This window comes from Apus apus, chromosome 12 (assembly GCF_020740795.1).
Source record: "Apus apus isolate bApuApu2 chromosome 12, bApuApu2.pri.cur, whole genome shotgun sequence".
Classification (NCBI taxonomy): domain Eukaryota; kingdom Metazoa; phylum Chordata; class Aves; order Apodiformes; family Apodidae; genus Apus; species Apus apus.
This window is the reverse complement of record NC_067293.1, coordinates 891,634-901,390: the sequence shown is the minus strand read 5'-3', so window position 1 is coordinate 901,390 and position 9,757 is coordinate 891,634. Positions and strand designations below refer to the sequence as shown.

Here is a 9,757-nt window from a genome sequence, read left to right as displayed (position 1 = left end):
CCCAGGAATGCTCTTTCCTTGGAGACATTTCCTATCACACTGCCAGGGCCAGGCTTGTCTGCTCTCTCTGTCTTTGCTCCACCTGGATGAGTGTTTGCACCTGAACGTGAAGAAGGTTGGGAGGACACCAGAGGGAGGTGGAGGGGAGGATCATGCATGTTTGGTGCACACAGGATTTTGTACATTGAGAGCTCAGCAACTTGGTGACATCAACTCTCAGCGAGGTTACCCAGCTGGTCCTCCAGAACTGGCCCTGGTCATGGGCTGTGACGTGCTCAGGTCCCACCAGAGAAAAGAGGCCCTTCAGAGAGGAGAGCTTATTGCTTCTGTACTTGTGCCACCTGCAGGCCAAAAGACAACCTGTCTGCTCTCCACTCAGCTCGGTTCACAGCTGCCTGGACCATTACACTGAGCACCTGAGTGCTCCTAGCCTTCATTGCCATCCAGTCCAGCCTAGGACCAACACCCCCACATCTCCAGACCATGGCACTAAGTGCCACCTCCAGCCTTTCCTTGAGCACCTCCAGAGATGGTGCCTCCACCACTTCCCTGGGCAGCCCATCCCAAGGTCTGATCACCCTCTCCGTGAGGAAGTGCTTCCTGATATCCCACCTAACCCTCCCCTGGAGCAGCTCCAGGCCAGGCCCTCTTGGCTTGTCACCTGGAAGAAGAGCCCAGCCCTCACCTGGCTATTTGTGGCAGCTAAAGACAGGAGCTGCTGCGGCAGAAAGCCAAAGGCACCTCATGAGCTTCACGCTGTGCAGAGACCCCCGGGGAGGGGACCCCGCGGGGGCACCCCGGGACGCGCAGCCCCGCGCTCCAGGGAGCTGAAGGGCCACGGGACCCCGGCGCGGGTCCTGCCCCCCAGGGAGGGCTGGTCCCCCCGGGAAGCCTGGTGTCCACTGGAGAACACTCATGCCCACCAGAGAAGGCTGATGCTCACTGGAGAGCGACATTAGGAAGACATCGTTTCTGTGAGGGAGGTGAGACCCAAGGTGCCCAGGGAAGCTGTGGCTGCCCCATCCCTGGCAGTGTTGAAGGGCAGGTTGGATGGGGCTTGGAGCAGCCTGGGCTGGTGGGAGGTGTCCCTGCCCGTGCAGGGGGTGTGGAACCAGATAGCCTTGAAGGTCCCTTCCATCCCAAACCAGTCCATGACTCTGTGATTCTACAGTTGTGCCAAAGGAGCCCTTATTCATTTCTGGCATGAGACTGGAGATATCGATGGGTCAGTAACACGGATCCTGCCTGGCTCTGCCCTGCAAGTGTCCTTTCATTCCCTGAGCTTGCTGACATAAACATGTTTGTGGAAAAAATGTTTCCTTTTCTTAATTTTGTGTCATTTGTCTTGGAACAGCAGCAGAGGGACAGACAATGGCTCTTTCTTACTCACCCTGAGAGGAGAGGTTAGGGACTTCGGTGGCACCATATTAATCACTGAATGCCCTCAGTGTCACACAAGCTGATCTATAATTGTCACAGGTCATTTGTTTCCCTTGGCTGTTTTCAGGCCTCTCTTCCCCTGCCAGGGGGTTGGGTCTCCTTAATTAGTTAAGGATGTGAAACATTTGCTTTTTGAAACTGGAAATAATGAGTGAGACACCTTCGTGGGCTGGGACACCAGAGGCACTTTCAGGGTCCTTGGCTTTTAGAGAAATACCAAGAATGAAAAAAATCTCAGGTATTCCTTGGGCTCCTCGACACTCTGGAAAAGCCACTTACTGCTTCCTCTGATAAGGGGCCCAACCAAGGGAAAGCTGGACCCTTCCTGGGCCTTCCCTTCCTAATAGTCTGCTGAAAGGTGCCAGAGTCACATCCGCTGGGACAGCCAAGACATGAATGTGGTTAGAAGGGGTTTTGGAGCTTGGGGACAGATTATAGCCTGAAATCCAGCTGAAAAGTTCTTCTTAATGCTCCTGCAGCACCAGGTGAAAGGTGCTGGTTCCCTCCTCTCCTGCTCAGCTTCACTGCCACGTGGCACCACAGCAGCAGGGTGCTGAAGGCACAGAAATGGGAACACTGGAAGACCGGGTGGTTTACATCATGTAACATCAAATCTTGATGCGGAAAATTAATTTACTTCAGTTCTTTATTCAGAAAAGTTCAGTGTGAATATGCCAGACAGTATGAGAGAGCAGATTGACAGGCAGGCAAACAGTTCTGCTCTGGCTGGGAAGTTCTCTGCAAGCTAGAAAGGATGTGGCTCATGTTTTTTTCTGCCTGTCTAGTCCCATCTGGGTCACCCTCGCAGAAGACAACCCTCTCTTCTGCAACGGATTCTGTTCCTCCCTCCTGATGACACTGGCAAGAAGCCAATGGGATCTGCACTCACAGGGTGTGTTCAGTGTACAGGGGAAGATCACATCCTTCTCCACCTCCCTGTTCAGGAGGGAGAGGGGGTAAGACAACCTTTCAGAGGGTGGAAGGATCACAAGAGCTGAGCTCATCTCAGCTGGAAAAATGAGTTAAGAGCCAAGTCTCAGGAAGCTTTTTCCCTCCTCCCAGGGGAGATAAACAGGAATTTCCCAGTGTGAGTCACAGCACCTATGTGCCCAAGTCACCATCCCGAGGAACCCACCTCCACACAGAGTGGATAGACCACTTCTGGTGACCCAGCTCTGAGAAGGTGCCCGGATGACCTGTGCAAAGGCAGGAGGGATGGTGGGCCACTGCCCAAGGATGGGCAGGAATCACCTCAGGGGAGGTGTAGGATGTAGGTGTAGAGCTGATGTAGGGCTCCTCACCGACCATCAGAAAAGACCTGCAGGTTTCAAGGGTCCTTGAATGATCCCTTGTACACAGAGAAGTGACAAACCCTTCCCACGTGCTCAGGAAATGGGAGGATTACTGGAAAAGTGAAAAAATAAAAAATCCCTCTCTGCCTGAGAGTGCTGCAGGCAGAGCTGTTGATGGTAGCTGAGAGGTTTTGCAGCTGGCCAGCATGACTGAGCAGCCCAACAGTGCCCAGAAGAGCACTAAGAAAAACACACACTTTGCAGTGAAACTTCCTCTCCTTCCCAGACCAAGTGGTGAGGTTTTCTGCCCAGAAAAAAAACAAAACCAAAAGCCTTGAATGTAGCTTTTAAAAATCTCCAGACACTGTTGCTCCTGGGGAACTGCTTCCAGGCAATATCCCAGGGTCCTCATGGGCATCCATGGGATTCATTTTTGTATTTGTGGTGGCCTTTCAGCTTCTCAGCATCAACCGTGAGATGAAATTTGCTCTGTGTCCTAATTACTGACACAGTCACTTCTCCTGCCTCCCGGGCTCCTCTGGTATGAAAGCATCTACTTTGACTTCAAGGGGTGGGAACTTCCCTGTCATTGGAAATCAAGAGTAAAGCACCAACGAAGAAAGGAATCAGAGTTTCACCAGGACAAACCCCTCACCAGAACCCCACTTGCTGTTCCCTCACAGGCTGCAGGCCAACTGGGAACTGTCAGACAGATTCTCCAGGTTGTCCACCATAGTGATGATGGTTTCTATTTTTTCCTCTGGAAGAACATGAGAGGCATTGGATCGAAACTTCTTCAGGAGTGATTCTTTGCTCAGAGGCTTCCTCCAGTGCCCATAGAAAGTGTCACATTTGCCTGTCAGGACATCCCCGCTGTGCAGGAGCAGTGCCACCTCTCCGTACATCTTGTCAAAGTTGGCCACGTTATCTTCAGGGTGCTCCACCACCACCTTGTCCAGCAGTTCCCTCAGCTCCTGCCGGTGGATGCTGCTCTCAGTGAAGGAGCTGAGGCCCACGTCCCCATCCAACAGGGCACTGCAGGCGTTGAACTGGAAGGAGTGTCTGGCCTGGTGTTCAGAGCTGGGGAAAGGCCGGTTGATGTACTTGGACACTGGGATCTTCAGCACGATGGTGCGGATCAAAGAGGGAGAGAAGGACCCTGCATAGTTGATGAAGAGGTTCCGGACAGACAAGGCAGCGTCCACCACCCAGTGCATCCCCAGGTGAGCGGGGAATCGCTTGAAAGCGATATCCTGCTTCTCCAAGAGGAACTCGTGCTGCTCGCTTGGTGTGGAGAGTGGTTTGGGTTGGTAGACACCGTAGAAAGCACTGAATCCAGAGCAACCTGGGATCTCATCCAGAATGAAGGGGTTGGCCTCCATGCCCCGGGCAGCCAGCAGGGCTGCCTCGAAGCCCAGGCGGGTGGCGTTCCCGATGTGCAAGGGCTTGGCTTGGGTGGCAGCGTTGGCCATGGGTGCCCCTGCCAGCGAGGCGGCGATGCCCAGAGCGTGGGTGCACTGGGCTGTGCTGAGAGCCAGCAGCTTGGCCGTGGCTGCAGCACTGCCCATGGTGCCCACCACCGAGGGAGGGTGGAACCTGGAGGGGAGACGGCAGATACGAGTGTCGCTGGGAGCACCAACACACCTCACCTACCTGCCCTGCCCGTGGGAGCAGAAAGCACAGGATCGTTTGGTTGGAAAAGGCCTTTAAGGTCATCCAGTCCAACTGTGCACCCAGCCCTGCCAAGGCCACCACTAACCCATGGCCCTCAGCACCACATCTGCACGGCTCAGAAATCCCTCCAAGTCCTGAACTGCCAGGTCAGCCAGTGGAAATCCCTCATGGCTTTTCATGCAGGGGGGATTCATCTAACTCAGAATTTCGCTACCTGAAAACTAAATGTCTACTTCAAACTTCATGGGTGACAACAGAGTGAGCTCAGCACCTCCAAAAAGCAGATTTTAAATTCCCTAAGAGTAGGTGGCACAGCTTGAGTCCAAACAGGCAGACTTCTCTCCCAGACAAACAAGGTGGCCTCATCCAACATGCCCAAGGGCAAGAGTTCCTGGTCAGTGCCACCTCTTGGACTACACCAGGGCACTGCCTGGTGGTTGGTGGTTGACACAGCAGAAAATATGCCCACACTGAAGTGTCTGCATGGCCATGGGCCACTGCCTGTCCTGTGCTCTTGGCCTGGTTAGTCTAGGTTACAACACTGCAGACCCAGAGGGGTCCTCTTGATGCTTATTTTTAAGGGAAGATCTCCAGAGGTCACCAAATGGATACGTGGTGCCTCATCAGCTCTGGCAGAACTGGCATTTGGCTCTCAGTGGGGTTTTACCCCAACCCTGAGTTCAGTTGGAATTAAACTAACATTTTGAAACCCTGTTAGCAGATTCACCAGCTCTCTTCCTGCTTGCTGAAGAAAAGCATCTTTACCTTTTTGGAATGTTGTGAGCTTCTGTGGAGAAATGCATGAGCCTTCCTTGCACTTCCAGGCCCACATTAAACGCCAGCAGGAAATCCATGCCATTGGGTTTGGTGCTTGGAGGTAGCATCTGGGAAGCTGCCAGAAGAGCTGGCAGAACAGCCCCTGATGGGTGAGTAGCGGGGTGCCAGGTATCATCGAAGTCCATGGAGTGAGTCTGCCAGAGAAAGAGAGATAAGGACCTGCTGGTGAGGGGGGCTGGGGGTCCTTGCTGATATTTGAATCATAAAATCATTGAATGTTTTGGGTTGAAAGGGACCTTCAAGACCAAACCCCCTGCATGGGCAGGGACACCTCCCAGCAGCCCAGGCTGCTCCCAGCCCCATCCAATCTGCCCTTCAACACTGCCAGGGATGGGGCAGCCACAGCTTCCCTGGGCAGCCTGGGCCAGGGTCTCCCCACCCTCAGAGTGAAGAACTTCTTCCTAAGATCTCATCTCAGTCTCCCCTTAACACCACCTGCCTGGTCACCTAGAGGTCCCCATGGCAGCTGTTTGGTGGCAGCAAAGCCCGTGACTTCTTGCCCCTTCCCAGCCACCAGCCTGCTGCCCACAGCACTGCTCTCCTCGAAGGCAGCAGCAGGCAGAGCTGCTCCTGGAGGGGCAGACCTTACCGCAACCCCGTTGGCGAAGGCAGCCAGCGTGGGGGAGAGCCTGAGGCCGGGCTTGCCGTACACCGAGCTCACCGCCACCGAGGAGTACAGCTCCTGGGGAGGGAGAGAGGGCCTGGTGAGCACCTGGGGCGATGCCAGGGCACCCCCTTTTGCTGCCAGGAGGAAGGTCCCTACGTCAGCAGCGAGCTGGCGCCTCGGGGGCGGTGGTGTCGGGGCGGGGAGCTGCTCCTACCCGGCAGTACTGCAGAGCGATGTCGAAGACGTGCGTGGTGCTGCCCACCAGCCCCACGCCCAGGCTGTCCAGGATCATCCTCTTGCTCCTGTGCCGGACCGTCTGGGACAAGTGCTCGGGTCGAACGGCGTGGATGAAGGAGGCAAAGCTGCTGGTCACCATCTCCTCTGGAGCGCTCCTGGCCACCACTGCAGCGCCAGGAGAGAGGGGAGGGGGTAGAGACAGGCTTGGGCTGTGTGCTGGCAGCTCACAGGTCTTCACTCCCTGGTCTCGTGGAATTTACTGAAGGGCAGAGAGGTTGTGGGGTCTGCCCAGTATGTCCCTGGGGACACCAGGCTGCCCGTGGCCCTGGGAGGTGACCCACAGCTTCCCTGTGCTGTCCCAGAGTCACCTCCTGTGGCTTCAGCTGCTTGGGAGAGCAGCCAATTGCTTTGTTTTGATGAATCTAGAATTCACAAAATTATAATGACCCATTCTAATTTATAATCTAATTTTGAGAGTGCTCGTGAGAGTAGGAAAACCATAAAATCCAGTGTGGCTGCACTGGCATGATTGCAAAGATGTGTGTGTATATATATATATATATACATTGACACATCTATAGGTGTGAGGGGCACACACAGGCACACAGATCAAAGGTGGCAGTGATGTCCAAGTGAAACTATCAGAGAAGCAGGAACACAAAGACACTTTGCTTCATCCTCTTACGGGAAACCTCATCAAAGCCAGCAGGTACACATGATGCTTTATTTTTTAAGCAGAAAACATCCCAATTTACAAAAAAAAAGAAAAAAAAAGAAAAAAAAGAAAAAAAGGCTGTTCCCTAGTTTGAGCAGCATGAATTCATCCAAAATGTCATCCTGGCTGACTCACCCTTTGCTCACAAATGCAGCTGGACTCACCTAGAGCTCGGGAGTCTCAAGCCCACTTGTAAACACAGCTGAGAATGTCATCACTGCCAGGGCTCAGGGAAACAAATCCCCCCCTGCAGCGGCTCTGGGAGATGGTTTGCTGCAGAAATAAATCCCTAACACTCAGCACTTTGGAAAGCTTCTGCTGAAAAAACAATCTGTGCCTACTTGGAGGGGCATCTTGAGCTCTGGCAGCATCCACAGATGCCCTCGGGAGAAGGAAAAGGGTGAAGTCAAACCAGGCTGGAGAGGCGGGAGGAAAGTCTGCTCCAATCACACCCTGCACCCATAAAAATTCCAATTGCTTCCTTCCAGTCATCGAACACCCTCTGTCACCTCAGGAGGCAGTGACATTATTTTAACAGTTAAAAATGTTTCATGACTCTGGTGGTTTTGTCCTGACACTGAAAAAACCCCACCTCTGTCCAAGACCAGATCTGCATGGATCATCCTTAGTCCTCTTGCTCTCAAGCGCCCGTGCAGTAGCAGTCATCGCATTGATTGTATCATGCACTTAAAAATAAGTTAATAGGCAAATATACAATCAACCAAGTGGCTGCACAGCAAAGTTCTGCTTAGTTTGGCTGCAGCAGAGAAGCTGTGGACATGCAGGGCTGGGGAAGAACGTGGCGAGACACGGAGAATGAGCCGTGCACCTCTGCAGGTGATGCCAAAGGCGAGGGCGGGCGCAGGGAAGAAGCAGCAACAAACAGAGGAGTTAAGGACCTGAGCCAACCCACGGCAGCTACAATCTCAACATCTTACATTTATGGCCAAAGAGTAAGAATTTGGAAAGTCTGGTTCTAAATCAGTTAAAGTTTCTGGTTTTGGCACCAGAGTCACAACCAGCATTTTTATCACTTGCTGCTTTTCTCTTGGTCCCTTAGGGCAAGAATCACCACCAGAGCCCCCAAAGCGTTGCTGCTTCTTCCAAGAGTTTGAGCAGTTGATCTCAGTGCCCTTTGCCCAGTCCTTTTTTGTTTGTTTCGGGGTGGGTTTTTTTGGCTTTTAAAAGTCACAGCATGATTATTTGGGGATGCTCTTTAAAAGTGCTGCTCTGCAGCCAGATACAAACCATGAGCAGCAGTTTTGTGAACTTGCCGGGAGCTCGCCAGGAACTTCTGGGATTTCTAGAGCAAAGAGAGAGAAAGAGGATTTGTCACCAAAGCTGCTTAGACTGTTTCAGAGCAGTTTTACTGGTTGTCTCTCTAACTTGGCATTTTAAGGCACTCACAGATCAAAGGAGCAGGTAAAACAAACTATGTATTTAAAGGAGAAAAAAATATTTTCCAAAGCTGAGTCCAGCAGGAATGCCAAGAAATAAAGCTGTCCAGGAGAAGGGGCAGCACAGCCTTCTCAGACCTGCCATGAAGTCCTCTCACGGCTGTGAGCAGGACCAGCTCAGAAAGGACAGGAGGAGAGAAAAAACACTCAGCACATCCCAACAACAACAATCCCCCCCCCACACCCCGACGTGGCACCGTTCAGGACACATCTGGGAAGCAAAAAAGGAGCAGGAGTGGAAAAGGTTAGTAACCATGAGCTACGTGTCCGTGAAAACCAGCTGAGTTTGTTAGTATTGGGGCAGGTCCCCATTGAATGTCCCAACAATTTCAACCAGTTGAGGAACCACCCAGAAAACAATGTTATCTCCTTGGAGTGAGAAAGGAAAGCTCGGAGGTGGGTAGGATTTGTAGGTGCAATAGTAGTTACCTGGAAGGTGAAGAAGACCATGGTGGTGGCTGTTCCCACTGCTGGATCCCCAGCTCAGCACTGCTTGAGGGATGGCAGAGGTGTCTGCAAGGTGCTCTGCTCCCGGGGTTTATATCTGCTTCTGAAAGGCAACTTGCTTTTTTGTTGGGTTTTTTTGCAACTGAATTTCAAGCGTGGTGACATCAGCCTCCTGGGACCGAGAGGGTGGGGGGAATTGATGAGGAGGGGTGGTTTTTTCTCTGCTGAACAGAAGGGAAAACCCCCCTGGTTTCAGGAAATAAATTGGAAAAAAAAAAAAAAAGTTTTAGACAATAACTGACAAAGTTCAAGGAAATTCCTGTCTCCAAAATGCCACAGGTGCCAATGGGTGAAGCAACTGGCCCCAGGCTCCTCCTCCCGGGGAGGACTATAAAACTGGTACTCACCAGGAAATGAGAGGGACAAGAGCATCCTCCCATTGAGCTGAAGTGCAACCAAACCAGGTAATCCAGGCTGCAGAGGGAGAAGTGTGGTTTTTCTTTGATGCTTTCCTTGGATCCGTGCAGTGCTTTGTCCTTGGGCTGGAGGTTTCTGTAGCTCTGCTCCTCAGCCCCAGGGGCTGAGTGCTGCTGGGCCACCGAAATGGTAGTGCAGGTGGGAGCTCTGGAGCTGCCAGGAGGTGCTGCGACCCTTTATTCCCAAAGGAATGGTCAGATTTTGGGGGGATGCCATGGCTCCTTGCTTTGTCCAACAGTGAGACCTGGGGAGGTTGAACATGCTGCATATTATTTTGTGCAGAATATCAGCCTGGTGTGACACACCCTGCTGTAAAACCAGCCTGAATTTGCTGCTAATTCCCAGGTCACTGGATCCCTGTGGCTGCAGCAACACCTCTCGGGTGGCTTCCTGCTGTTCCCCACCAGAGGAGGGTTGGGGTGGGATACTGAATCCAGCTGTGTAGGGTTGCTGTGCACTGTCAATCTTGCTGCCTGCTTATCCCAAACAAGCACTGGGCTTCCTTCTCCTGACATGCTTCCTGCTGTTGTGCTGTTTCCTCAGGGCTGTGTGAACGTTGGTTATCATTAGTAAG

At 52.6% G+C, this 9,757-nt stretch overlaps 1 protein-coding gene across 1 annotated transcript; it reads right to left on the bottom strand.

The window, feature by feature from the left end:
* Positions 1-3,409: 3,409 nt before the first annotated feature.
* Positions 3,410-8,709, bottom strand: LOC127389753 (cis-aconitate decarboxylase-like). Its single transcript, XM_051630571.1, is given in 6 exon segments — positions 3,410-4,328; positions 5,172-5,377; positions 5,833-5,925; positions 6,065-6,252; positions 6,967-7,075; positions 8,689-8,709. Coding segments are annotated over 6 exon segments (1,536 nt in total).
* Positions 8,710-9,757: the final 1,048 nt, after the last annotated feature.